This window comes from Amphimedon queenslandica, unplaced genomic scaffold (assembly GCF_000090795.2).
Source record: "Amphimedon queenslandica unplaced genomic scaffold, v1.1 AMPQUscaffold_13078, whole genome shotgun sequence".
Lineage (NCBI taxonomy): Eukaryota > Metazoa > Porifera > Demospongiae > Haplosclerida > Niphatidae > Amphimedon > Amphimedon queenslandica.
The window spans coordinates 44,342-58,339 of NW_003546686.1; the positions used below are offsets into that span (position 1 = coordinate 44,342).

Consider the following 13,998-nt stretch of genomic DNA (forward strand, 5'->3'; position numbering starts at 1 on the left):
TAACGCTGATAATGGTGGTACTTCTGTACATGTACACGTATTATCTATGCCGTAATTATCCTGTTTTTAACTTAATTAATTTGGCTTGATTAATTCTACAATTTACATGTAAGGTATATTTCATTATTAAGTCTTTTGACAGCAGTAGGTGCAGAAAAAATTCGAAGCCTTTCAAAGCCTCTGCTTGTTTATAGTTTATACTGTCAGTCTAGTTCAGCCCCCACTGTATAAACTTGAGGTCTTTGTAGACAATCCCTAACTGAACTCTTGATCAAATTTATTTTAATGGTGCAGGGGGTTATGTGTTAGGCGTGGTACACAATATCAGCCTTGCGACCGGAAGTGCTGTACAAACCAATGGCACGCACGTCAATAACGCAAGAGTTGAACTTTGGTCAACTCATGCGTTAACTCGCAGCATTTGTACAGCACTTCCGGTGCTCTTCCTGTCGCAACGCATGATATTGTGTACTAGACCTTAGAGCCTCTCTCACCCTTTAAAACAGAAAAAAACAATTATTGTTTGTCTTTATTGTGGCGAGGCCAATGCACCAATTAATTCCAATGAATACATTTTTCTTGCATAGGTGGCAAACAGGGGGGCTAAGGGGGCTAAAGCCCTCCCCCCAGTCTTCAAACAGAGGGGGCTGAGCCCCCCCCAAGAAATTCTCTAAAACCTTATATAAAACTGACTTTTATCAGTAAAACTAGATGTGCAGTAATCATTTCTTCATCTTATTTAGAGGAAAAGACAAAGAAAACCAGTCTAATTCCATTAACAGAAACTAGCAGCCATTTTTGTATAAAACCACACCCATTTCAATAACCTGACTGATGTTGAGCCCGCCAAAATAAATTATGTTCCACCGCTAATGTTTCCTTGTACATGCATGTATTGTGTATGTCAAGTGTCTGATACTTCAGTTTAAGATGTACACTCATCTTTGAGTTATCTGCATCTTGCTATAACAGGAGGAGCACCTTGTCTAATGAATAGCATCCTTTGTCCTACACATAATAGTTGTGATATTGTTAGCATGCATCTACTTGTAGCTACATATTGTATGTTGTAGTTCCGCTTAATATATTTGTTGGTTATCTGTGTATGTTTATTATTTTTGATGTTTGTTGTGTAGGTGATAAATATGTCTTCATGTTCAATCCAGAATGTAATAGAAATTAGAGTAACAAGTACTTACTAAAGCAAAGAGAAGATACCTTTGATACTGTTAGTTCTTCATCAAAATGATTAAAATACTATTACATTTCTTGTTGCACATGTTTAATTATAATTATAAGTACATGTACATAAATATATAATTACATGTACATGTACAAAAAATAAAAAGATTAAATTAAATTAAATCAACTAAGCTAGATTATAAGATTAAATTAAAAGACTTTATTCACATCTAGTCTGGTATCTATGGAGTGCAATAGCAGTATAATGTATAATTAGAAATTTTTAAATTTTGCAAATAGCCAGTGATATTTCTTTTACAATTTTGATTTTTGTGAATGCACCTTGGACTACCTTTGCTTAATAGAAGTGTAAAATTTATGTACATGTACATGTACAGATTAAAAATTAGCTGAATTTTTGGGCCACAAAAAATTACAAATTTAGTAATATGATCCTTTAATTTCTAATGAATGATTAATGTTCTTCTTGATTATACTTAGTATACTATAGTCACTCCAGTTTTGTTCCATAGGATAGTGTTTTCAAAAATGGTGTACCATCACTATTCCCTTGTTCCTGTTTCCTGGAGGTGTAGTTGCTGACTGCTAAGGCAACGGATAGGATTTTCAGCACTCCAGCAACTTTCAACATTTCAACTTTCAACTTTCCAGCATTTCAGCAACTCCAGTTAGTATACAATGTACTGTACATTTACCCTAGCATTAAAGTTACTATTATTACCAGGGTTTCTTTGGGATTTTGGTATTGTGCTGAATGACCCAGTACTATCATGGCTAAAATATGACTAGGAGAGACTTTTGCATTTTTATAATTTTTACTGATACATATACATGTACTTATGTTGTGTAGCAAGTTTGAGCTGATTCTTATCAAAATTGGATTTTTTATGAATTTTAAAAGCTGCTCAATAATTAGACAAAAGTCCCTGTATAGGGTTATTGGCGAAATTTTGCCAAAAATGACTAGGAGAGATTGAGAGATTTCTTTATTATACCATAGGTTGCTTTTTAAGGGCTGTAAATTTTGTGGATTTCACCAATTTGTGAAGATTTGTGAAAATTATCTGTGAAAATCAAATTATTACGGCCGGTATAAGATGGCAGCATAGTATTTATGATGGCAGATAGCATAAATTCGCGAGAATTAAATCTGCAAAATAGATTTTAAGGCAAATTCACAACATTTACAGTCTTCGAAAAAAGGCACCCTACAGTAATATTTGTTTTGATGCATATATACTAGCTGTACATAATTGTACATGATCTCACGTTGTATAAAAGTTTTTAGCTGACTCTGATTGAATTTAGATTTTTTTGAATTTTAAAATTACTCGAAAGCCATGTTCTATTTTAGTGCTTGTAATCTTTTACAATATTTTGTTTAGCTCTCACCCTGACAGACACCTTCATTTAACGGACCGCACCTAGTGTACCAATTACATTATTTACTTAGTAAAATAACCTCCTCATTAAGGAGACTTCTGTATAGAAAACTTTATTGTCTCAAAGTGTCCATAATAGTGGCTCCACTGTATGATATTTTTTTCTTTATTCCTTGTAGGGTGAATTAGGTCATCGCTGGTCCATTAATTGCTGTAATTATATTTATAATCACTGGAGCCCTCTCAATCTATATCCTATTATTACTGAATGGGAATATTACCAGTATGTGTACATAATAAGTATAATGATATTATTTATTTTGCATTGTAGATTATTTCGTTTGTTATTTCTGAGTTTGAAATAGAAGGCTACTGATATGAGAGAGGTAAATTAAGGTGTACTACTCATTAATTATTTATTAATATTTATTGTATTTTTTAATTTGTTATAAGGACATTCTTGAGTCAGTTGAATCATGTAATGAATTAATGACATCATTAGTCTCTAGTGAAGGGCGGGGCAAGACTATGACATTGTTTAGGTTAGTTGTGATCCTTACCTACCTCCTCACCTGCAACTTGGTACATACATGTAATGTACATTTAATACCGTACATGTGTACATGTAGGTTGGGAGATACATGTACATTGTATTTGTGCTCCAATATTTTGTGATTTTTCCTGCTACTAGCAATTGCCGTAGCAACTACGTGTAGATGCTATTTTGATTGAGAATGGCAAAGTAGAAGGAAAGCACCCTGTTGAACTGTTATTCAGTTGTGTTAGTAACTCTTGGTCTCTTTGGAGCTACTTTAACCAGTTCTTTTCAGAACTACTGTCTTGCTGTATCTTAGAACCCTCCACCCATTCCAGTTAGTGTTTATTGACTTGAGCGTGATTATCACCAGCACATGGACCAGCAATTATTTGCAGCAAAGAGCTCTGAGGTAGAGGCCCATAGAAGAAGTTAACAGATAGAGAACTAGTCACTATTGGTGAATAGCTCCACTAAAGGCAGTACAATAGGATAGCAAGTGTTATAGGATAGCTCTGCATTCTCCAATCTTCCTTTACAACTCCATACACCTTGATTGTCTAGAAATACATGTAGTCTGAACTGTGGCATCCACTCTTTCTTTATTCTTCCATGTTGGGTCTCCTGAATCCACAATAATTCAGCTCTACTCCTCAACTCTTCACTGACTACAGGACTCTGTTTACCATCTCTTCCTTCAGGACCAGTACAGTATTCAGTAACTCCATTCTTGAGAATACCTAAAAATAACAAAACATACGCTGTGCTCTTAATGAGCCTCTCATAAGTACTAAATCGGTTAATATCAATTACTGCACCAATGCTTATCTCTCTTCTCTCAAACAATGGGAATGTTAACGTGTTTCTATCACAAGATCTCAGTTCTTCTAAACACTCTGAAGGCAAGGCTGTGTCTGGATTGAAAGCATCTTGCTTCTCCCCTTGAGCCAAGTGGGCCCATGTAACCACTCTGGCATCTTCTGTAGCTCTCTAAGGGTAGTACCATGTGATGGTAGGTCTGCTGGATTGTCTTCTCCTCGACAGTGATTCCAACACTTCTCTCTAATCTTCTCTCTGATTTCCATTATGTGATGCCGAACAAAAGGCTTCCAGTTTTTGTCAGTTTCTCGAATCCAGTGTAAAACAATAGAGGAATCTGTGAAACACTCACACTCACTCACTACACACCCAAAAATCTCTCTAACATTTGCTGAGTCTAGACAGTAAAATCGCACCCAATAATTCTAATCTAGGAATAGACTGCGCTTGTGCTGATGCAACTCTCATTTTTGAGGCAACAAGACTACAGTCTTGGTTGTGATCTTGTAAATAGATCACAGCAGCATAAGCTTTTATGGAGGCATCACAAAATCCAATCAGTTTAAATCCTTCGTTCACTGTAGGCAGATAGCGTCTGGGTATCTTCCATGACTCCTCCATTTGCAATCCATTCAACATGTCTCTCCATATTTCTTGAAGATCTTATCTTAGCACTTCATCCCAGGTCACCACCTTACTCTGACACAATTCTTGAAAGAACATCTTAAAAGGTATCAAAACTGGTGATAAGATTTCCAAAGGGTAAAAAATCTTAGTAACAAGACTGATAACGTTATGTTTTGTGGGCTCCATTTGCGATGCTTCATTTCATTAAGTATACACTTCACATTAAATATCAACGCATCCATGTCAAAATCCCAAATAATCTCTAATATCTTATGCTCCGCCTAAACAATTGAGTCTAGTAAACTTTCTGAGATTGAATCCACCTTTAGAGAATATTGCCTTTGATTCTTGATGCAACTTTAAGGCTTCTGACTCACTCTGTGCCCCCATTGTCACGTTATCAACATAAATTGATTCTCTAATTTTGATGTACATGTAAATTTCATGGGAATATTTCACTAATTTCAGGCTACATTGTACATGTACATGTATATCAAAATCACTAATGGTAAGGCATATGTGCACGAGGGTTTCCAACAGGATTTTAGCATTATTAATACATGTAAGAATGTGTGTGTGTGTGTGTGTGTGTGTGTGTGTGGGTAGTTACTATATAATTAATTACGTATACATCTTACTTCCTAATAACGACTACCATTAATGCACATTAATGAACCATTAATTAAAACTATTCAATCATAAATCACATACACATATACATGTACACAAAAACACAGAGGTAGAACAAACACACAATTTATTGTTGCATGATCCAAAATCTGAAAATTCCCTGTACAGGAATTTTCACACAAAGTACAGGGACTTTGGTCAAATATCACCAAAATTGAAAATGAGGCAATTCTCCACTTTTATGGCATTCGCCAATGCATGTACATGTACATGTATATTATTAATGTCAGTTACTTTGTTATTGTCCCAGCCAGTTATTTTAGAAAAAGGATCATCATCACTACGATGACTAGAAAGACCCATGCCCTCCACCAACCAAAACGACCATTCGAACACTTCCAATCTTGCGTGTTGCCACAGTAACAGAGAATGTCAACTTCCTTTAAAACATTACCCCAAGTATGTGAAATGAAGTACAAGAAATTTCTCAGTGGCCAGCCTAGATTAGAATTAAGAATACTAGGGTCACAGAAAGCAATCGTTAATCCATCACTCCCTTTATTAATACCTTTTCAAAACCTGGCGAATATTTTGGAGTTAATCGAGAACCTTCTTGATCGACTAAGAAGAACAAAATACTTTGTGTTCCGATTGAAAGCCATTGTAATGAGATACCAATTGCTAGAGGTTGGAGTCTTTAAAAGAGTATCCAAACGACTAATAGATCTAGAAGTGAATGAACTGGAGGGAGAGAGGACGGGGAATCCAAACCAATAATTGAAATGATATTTCTTTAAGTCGACGTACGTGAGTAACAGGAATGACATCAGGAGTGACGGGTTTTTAAGTGAATTGCCATTTTTAATACTCTCCAGACTCCAAAATGAGATCACCACAGATATCAAGTAACTTCTTGTCAATGTTGTTGATGAAAACAATCATGTTCATGTTTTGTAGAAGACCAGGAGAAGGGAATTCTAGTCCAGTTGGCTGAGATCCTACAGCAAACTAAAAGCAGTATAATCCATTGATAGGAAAGGAGTGCTAACGTTCCTGTATTTCCCATAGCTACCCCTGATAGGGACCAGATCTTCTCTTAGGCTAAGTTTACACAGCAACGAAAATGATGCTATCCGTATAGTTTTGTAACTGTTTTATGCTTTATGGCAATGAAAATGATGTTCAAAGTGTATAGTTTTAAAAACGATCCATTTTGCGTTGCTGTGTAAACCCAGCCTTAGCTGATTCTCTTCAAGTTTCCTCTTCCCTAACTTGACCAGTACTCCCGGTCAAGACTACAGCTAAATGGGAGGAACTGGTACACGTTTAGAACTAGCCTACTGATGAGTGAATGGGAAAGGAGTGCTTAGTTTCCATAGCTGCCCCTGAAACCGGGTCCTCTCATAGCTGATACTTCTTAAGTTTCTTGTTTCTTAATTATTTATAGGTTCAAACTTATCCCTCGTTCAATCAACACAACTGACCACCATTTTGCTTCTATCAGCTAGTCAGCTTCGCCCACATATATCACCCACGCATTTACTTTTCCTGAGGCATGAGTCATCTAATTTGAATCTTCAGTAAATGGCTAAGAAATAATTTTGTTACATTTCTAATGAGCTACATCACCTTGATCATAATTAAGTTTTCCAAAAAAAATTATTTTCCTGCTTCACAAGTGTGCCAATGGTACTACATATAAGACAGAGATCTCTATTGTCTAGTTGTTGTAGTAATTCATGTTGTCTGCCAAAATAGCAGCCAAGTTGTTCAATAGCTCATTCATTTTCCTAGCTTCATGGACTTATAAACAAACAAAGACTGACTGTTCCTTTTCATGCAACAATAATATCTTTGTCTAAAAGTTTAAACTTATAGCAACAAAGACACATTGGTACTTATAATGCAAACAGTCAATTTCTTGATTACAAGCCTAAATTTAGTAACATAAAGAGGACATTTTTCTTTGTTTATAAAAGTAGAAGATTAGCCTGCCTTAAATCAGTGGAGTAATATATCTACTTTTGAGAGAGGAAAGGAATCATGAAGACTCTACTCTCATTCTTCTGTCTAGTTACTTACCTGACCTGTGCTTTGAGGTACATGTATGTTACACATGAATGTTACTTTTCTTTTGTACATGCAGTGCTAATGGCTGGCCAATCTCCCTTGACATGGCTTGTAATAAAGCTCTTTCTGCAGTTGCTTGCTCTTTTGAGTTCACTAACAATGGGAATGAGGATCTTTATCTACTGAAACGTAACAATCCTCTTGAAGGACTCAACTCTCCATTCATTGATGTCACTCATCATCCAAATGGTCTCGTCCCATATAGTGGAATAGTTGTTTATCGTGTTCCTATTCCTGAGAAAAATGAGTTTGTTCTCTTGAAGGCAGGTGAGAGCATTTCTACAACAGCTGAAATCACTGACATCTTCAAACTCGATACTGACGGTCTCTACACTGTAAGATACAGTAAGCCTTTACAGTATCTGTCAGTAAATGAGATGAATGCACAGCAAGCTCCTACTGACGAACTATGGAAATCAACAGTTGTAACAGAATCTGCTGACATTTATCTGACAAATACTCAGTTACTCACAAAACCCAAAGAGCCAGAAATAGGTAAAGTAGATTACACAGTCGAAGTTCAGAGCTGCGCTAGTGCCAGCTTTATTGGTGGCAATACTGAGAACAATAATAAAGTATTGCAAGCTCATGAGAGGATCTGTGGCCAAATGAGTAATATTATTGATAACAAAATAAATCAAAATCCATTGTACAGGAAGTGGTTTGGTGTCTATAATCCTGAAAGAGGACAAAAAGGTAAAGCTACATACCAACGAATGGAAACTGGATTGTCCCTAGGCCACACAGTCAAGTACAACAATAACGGTAAATCCTGCTTCACCTGTTGGTTCGCATATACTTATGTACATGAGGGTAAACCAAATGATGTCATATACCTCTGTAGCCCTTTCTATACAATTCCAGTCAACTGCATGGGGACTGAACACACAATGGAAAAAGTGATGGTACATGAATGGGCTCATGCACTTGGCTGGACTAAAGATTTCAGATATGAACCAATAGGTTGCCAGTTTTTAGCTTATGGAACTCCAGACAAAGCTATTGTCAATGCTGACTCTTATAGCTATCATTACTGTGAAAGCTATAATAGCTGAGCCAATGAAGTCTTCATTTATACAAATTGCAAGACAAGAACAATAAGAGTACCATGCAACACTATAGGCCATGCACATTGCTTTCATTAATATTATTATTACATTTTGTGACTTCATCTTGTCTTTATTAATAAAATTCAGTCATAAACAATCTGCTGATACAAAAATTATTGGGAGGATGACAGGATTACAAAGAAAATAAAATTAATGACTTCCCAATTGCAAGCCACTGTGATTAGTGTTATACACCAATGTGGAGCAATGTTGGATAGCATGAAAGTAAAGCTTAATCAAATATAAACATATGACTATTACAAAGAGGTGTCCATCCACTTGGCAATTTTGAACTTTGTTGCTATACAATGTACATCAAGAAATGAAGTATAGAGTGTATCTCTACCTCTGTTAACATGATATATAAGGTTTGAAGAGAAGTATAATATTATCATAGCAATAGTAGATGCTCATGCAGCTTTTAGCTAAGTAATGTGTTGCCATTGGCTGGCTTCTGTTGTGACTTGATTGTTAAAGGCCCCCATACACTAGGCAACATGTTGCTAGCAACATGTTGCCTAGTGTACATGGATGCATGCACATTTGAGACAGTAGATATGCACACTTCAAGCAGTTGATCGATGAGATGCATGAGGCTTGCAGAATGCTGTATTTAGCCAATATAATTACAAGCACGTACATTATTGCAACACAGATTCTTCTGATCTATAATACTAAAATTACATGTACATGTATAATACAATTCCACCTATTTTAATTTGGAAATGCATGGGCTTCTATCTATGTTATTTCATAAGCTTAATACTGGCTTTCATTTTCACAATGCATTTTCTCTTAGATCCGCTCAAATTGTATAAGCTTTTTATTGAGAAAAATGCCTATTCTGTGCTTAATAATAATTGTATTGTATAAAGCAGTGCCAGGTCTGGCTACTGTTTGCTGCACAATGTTTTATTGTTAAAATTTACTAAAAGTTATTGTCATATTTGAAGGTGACAGGTATAACAGGCAGTGAAAGAAAATGTGTAGTAGTTTTTGTAGTAATTCGTGTTGTCTGCCAAAATAGCAGCCAAGTTGTTCAATAGCTCATTCATTTTCCTAGCTTCATAGACTTATAAACAAACAAAGACTGACTGTTCCTTTTCATGCAACAATAACATCTTTGTCTAAAAGTTTAAACTTATAGCAACAAAGACACATTGGTACTTATAATGCAAACAGTAGATTTCTTGATTATAAGTCTAAATTTAGTAGCATAGAGAGGAAATCTTTCTTTTTTTATAAAAGTGGACTAGCCTTCCTCAAATCAGCGGAGTAATATATCTACCATTGAGAGAGGAAAGGAATCATGAAGACTCTAATCTCATTCTTCTGTCTAGTGACTTACCTGACCTGTGCTTTGAGGTACATGTATGTTACACATGAATGTTACTTTTCTTTTGTACATGCAGTGCTAATGGCTGGCCAATCTCCCTTGACATGGCTTGTAATGAAGCTCTTTCTGCAGTTGCTTGCTCTTTTGAGTTCACTAACAATGGGAATGAGGATCTTTATCTACTGAAACGTAACACTCCCCTTGAAGGACTCAACTCTCCATTCATTTCTGTCTATCTTGATGGTCGTCCACTGAAGTATAAAGGTATTTACGCTTTTTATCTTTCTCCTACAAAGGACGAGTTTGTTCTCTTGAAGGCAGGGGAAAGCATGTCAGTGTCAGTCCAAGTCACTGATGCCTTTAACATTGATGCTGATGGTCTTTACACTGTACAATACAGTAGACCTGTACAGTATCTGTCAGTGAAAGAGATGAGTCGAATGTCTATTGAAAAGCTTAAGGAATCGTTTGTACATAAATCTGTTCAAATTCGCCTGCAAGATACTCGTCTTCTATTTAAACCAACTAGCTCGCAAGAAAAAGGTAAGAGTGAACCAAAAGTTTACACACAAACCTGCACCTCAAGTGCCAAGTTTATCAACGGGGATAGGAAGAATAGTGAGACACTTGAAGCACACAAGAAGATATGCACTACTGGTGCCTTCAAAGCAATTTCCCATGTATCTGAGAACAGTGACTATGACACATGGTTCAGTACATACAGCAGTGAGAATGGTGAAACAGTGAAGGGGATTCTTGATCGACTACAAACAGTTCTCGAAAGGAAGGAGGTAGAATATGTCAATGATGGCCCATTATGTAAATCTAATATGCTTGCATATTCAGATGAAACTGGCATTTCATCTGGAGTGTTCTTTTGTGACAGTTACTATGATTTACCAGTCAAATGCGATGGTACTAAAGTTACTAAGGAACTAGTACTGGTATCTTTTAATATTAATGCCTTATTTGGTAGGTATAAATGCTATCGATTGAAGTTTGACGCGCCAATGGATCCAGAAGAAGCTAAAAAGTTGGCTCTTTATAATCCACTCCTCTCAACATATGGTTGTGATAATTTGGCTTTCTTTTACTGTGCAAGCCAGTAACCTGCTACTACAAAGACAGATTGCAGTCCAAGGACTTTAGAATAATAATTAACTCATGCAGCACTATAGGACATGCACAATTTACAATTTAATACATTCAGCATCTTAGTTTTTGCTCACATTTTTCATTATAAATTTATAAAAAATTGAGAGTTTATAGATTATAAGCGAGCCAATTGAGAAAGTGTGCGTGGGAACTTCCATGGAATTTGTGTGGTTCTTATAGTGATTTGTGTTGTCTGCCAAATAGCAGCCAAGTTGTTGAAGTGTTCATCATTCACTGTGCCAAAAAACTATTGATAAGTAATGATATGATCGTTATCCATGACCCACCTTTTCCCTCTTATTGATTAATAAGATAATTCTTAAATTATTGCTAAACATGAACTACACATGTACATGTAAGATGTGCAATAATTTCAAACTAAATGTACATGTACGTGAACATACCTTAGTTAATAAATCCAATAAATTACTGACACTATAGACAATAGATATCACACAACAGTGCAAATACTGGTCAAAAATCTGATACATTCTGATAGAGAGTTAACGCTTGTTAAAGAGGGTATACCACTGGTTGAGGATCCTAAGAAAACAGGAGAGCTCGTCATTAGATTTAATGTCTCCTTCCCAAGAAGTACTTGTTGTTATATAACACTCACTACAATGTGCTACATGTACAGTGCCTTTACATCAATTGGGGCATTACATGTTCTACGGTACTTGTCATTTTTGTACAGAAGTTAAATATGAGTGGAGTCTGTGGAATGTCCAGTACATGTACATGTACATCATTATTTTGAAGTAAATTTTGAATTGTAAAAATCTAAATTTAATTGGAACGAGTTCAAACTTTTTATGCATCACAAGTACATCTATATGTATCAGGAAATGTAATACATGTACAACGTATAAATGGAGAATTCTCCCCTTCCCAATTTTTGGCAAAATTCGGCCAGACGTACATGTACACTATAGTACAGGGACTTTTGCCCAATTTCAGAACTACTTTTAAAATTGATAAATAATCCCATTTTGGTTGGAATTAGCTTAAGGTTTCTACACTATGTAATTACAATGTACATATACATGTATACACACAGTCACACACATGCATTGGAAAATACATTACACTAAGTTAATGTGTGCACGTCAAACCTTGTCCTTCATATTGTGGCAAATTAAGGTACATGTATAATACATGTAATGACATTAGTTCATCTTTCTACCATTTGGTAGGACTAAAAGTAAAAAATAGATCTTACTCCAATTATTCAGAACAAACTGCACTTTACTGGTACATTATTTTTAAAATTGTGCTACACAAAAATATTTTACTAGTTACATGCACTTGTAGGCTAGTGCAAAAAAGAATAATGAGTTAACATTATTATAAAACAGTGCTACTAAGAAATACAAATAACTTGATCCATCAAACACACAGTAACTTTATGAGATATATGTACATGTACATTTACATGTAATGTACTGAGGCATGCCACCTCTTAAACTGTTTCAGTGATTGCGGTTCCCTTGCTGTCCAACAGTACAATAATAATCAGTTGATAGATCCCATACATTGCTTCTCCTTCTTTTGGTACAAACACTCCAAGGAACATGTTAATAGCCACCTGCTTGTCTGCGTCTAGTGGGTGTGGTGATAGACTAAAGCCACACCCATTATGAGTTTTACCAGTGAATGCACTCAGTGTGCTGGTGTATGTCACATCTGTGATTCTTCATTGGAGCCACTTTACAATAAAAATACATTAACAATTATGAATCTGTATAGCCTGTGTAATAAGGACACCTTTATACATGTTACTTACAGGCACATGCACATCATGTAACATGTACAATAGCTCAACCTCCATTATATAGCTACTTGTAGTATCCATCATACCACTGTACCACAATATGTATTGCTATGCCTACAATAGACTACTCATGAATAAATTCCTTTGATGTTAATAAGAAACACGAGGTGCTTTATTTGCATAGGAACCTCATGTTTATACATGTATGCATAAGGCTCTATCTACATCTTACTATAACAGGAGTAGCGCTTTGCTTTATGGATATGATCCTTTGTCCCACACATATACCTTAAAGCCACTTATTTTTAAGTAGACAAATATTTGCAATTTGTTAATAGTATTGATTTAGCATGTACTAATTTTTGCAATTTCGTTCTTTTTTCAATTAATAGCTATTAATAAACCTAAATTATTGACAAATGCGAGTACCAATTTTTTGCGATTTTAAAGCCACTCGCAACAAAATGCAAAAATTAGTACTCGCAAGTAATAGTGGCTTTAAGGTAGTTGTGATAATGTTAGCATATATGTACATGTACTTGTAGCTACATTGTACTAGTATGTTGTAGTTATGCTTAATATTTGATGGGTATTTGTGTATTTTTATTATTTCATTTTGTATTTTTATGTAGGTGATAAAATATGTCTCCATGGTCATTGAAGAATGTAATAGAATTATCAAGTACTTACTAAAGCAAAGAGAAGATACCTTTGATACTGTTAGTTCTTTATCAAAATAATTTAAGTAATATATTTCTTGTTGCACATGCTATTTAGTTAAAATTATATGTACATGTAGGTGAGTGACATGTACAGTATCATATCTAATTGTTTATAATATACATGTACATAAAAGACTACACCACTTGTATCTATGTTTAGTAGCAGTGTACCATATAACTAGAAATTTTAAATTTTTGCAAATACCTTAGAGTGACTTTTAATTGCGGGTACTAAATTTTGCGATTTTAGCATGAGGTAGATTTTGCTGGTATTAAAAATTGCGATGAAATAGTTATTACTATTACCGTAGGTTGGGTTATATTCGCGGCTGCTAATATTGGTGATTTTTTTCCCGCGGCTAGCAATTGCCATAGCAACTAGATGCTATTTTAATTGAAAACAGCGCGTTATTGAAGCACAGCACCCGATTGCAGTGTTCTTGAGTTGTTATTCTTCTTGCTGTTACTAATCCTTGGACTCTTTGAAGCTGCTTTAGCCAGTTCTTTTCAGAAATACTCTACTCACTCTGCCTCGCCGTGTCTTGGGACTCTCCACCCATTCTAGTTAGTGTTTTA

At 35.4% G+C, this 13,998-nt stretch overlaps 2 protein-coding genes and 1 long non-coding RNA gene across 3 annotated transcripts in view; all 3 read left to right on the forward strand.

Moving 5' to 3' along the window:
* The window catches only part of LOC109585355 (uncharacterized), a 4,593-nt gene extending 1,441 nt beyond the window's left edge, over positions 1–3,152 (forward strand). The window contains exons 3-7 of the long non-coding RNA XR_002186448.1: positions 1,137–1,228; positions 1,716–1,870; positions 2,765–2,868; positions 2,917–2,971; positions 3,039–3,152. This is a non-coding gene — a long non-coding RNA (uncharacterized LOC109585355). The remainder of the gene's footprint in view (positions 1–1,136; positions 1,229–1,715; positions 1,871–2,764; positions 2,869–2,916; positions 2,972–3,038) is intronic.
* Positions 3,153–7,214: 4,062 nt separating this feature from the next.
* Positions 7,215–8,525, forward strand: LOC105314174 (extracellular protease-like). The gene is made up of 2 exons (XM_011408175.2): positions 7,215–7,295; positions 7,343–8,525. Exons 1-2 carry the CDS (start codon positions 7,240–7,242, stop codon positions 8,379–8,381), a joined length of 1,095 nt encoding a protein of 364 aa, XP_011406477.2. The 5' UTR covers positions 7,215–7,239; the 3' UTR covers positions 8,382–8,525.
* A 1,189-nt stretch (positions 8,526–9,714) lies between these two features.
* LOC105314175 (extracellular protease-like) lies at positions 9,715–11,021 on the forward strand. Its single transcript, XM_011408176.2, has 2 exons — positions 9,715–9,800; positions 9,848–11,021. The coding sequence occupies exons 1-2, from the start codon at positions 9,745–9,747 to the stop codon at positions 10,878–10,880; spliced, it is 1,089 nt and encodes a 362-aa protein (XP_011406478.2). The 5' UTR covers positions 9,715–9,744; the 3' UTR covers positions 10,881–11,021.
* Positions 11,022–13,998: the final 2,977 nt, after the last annotated feature.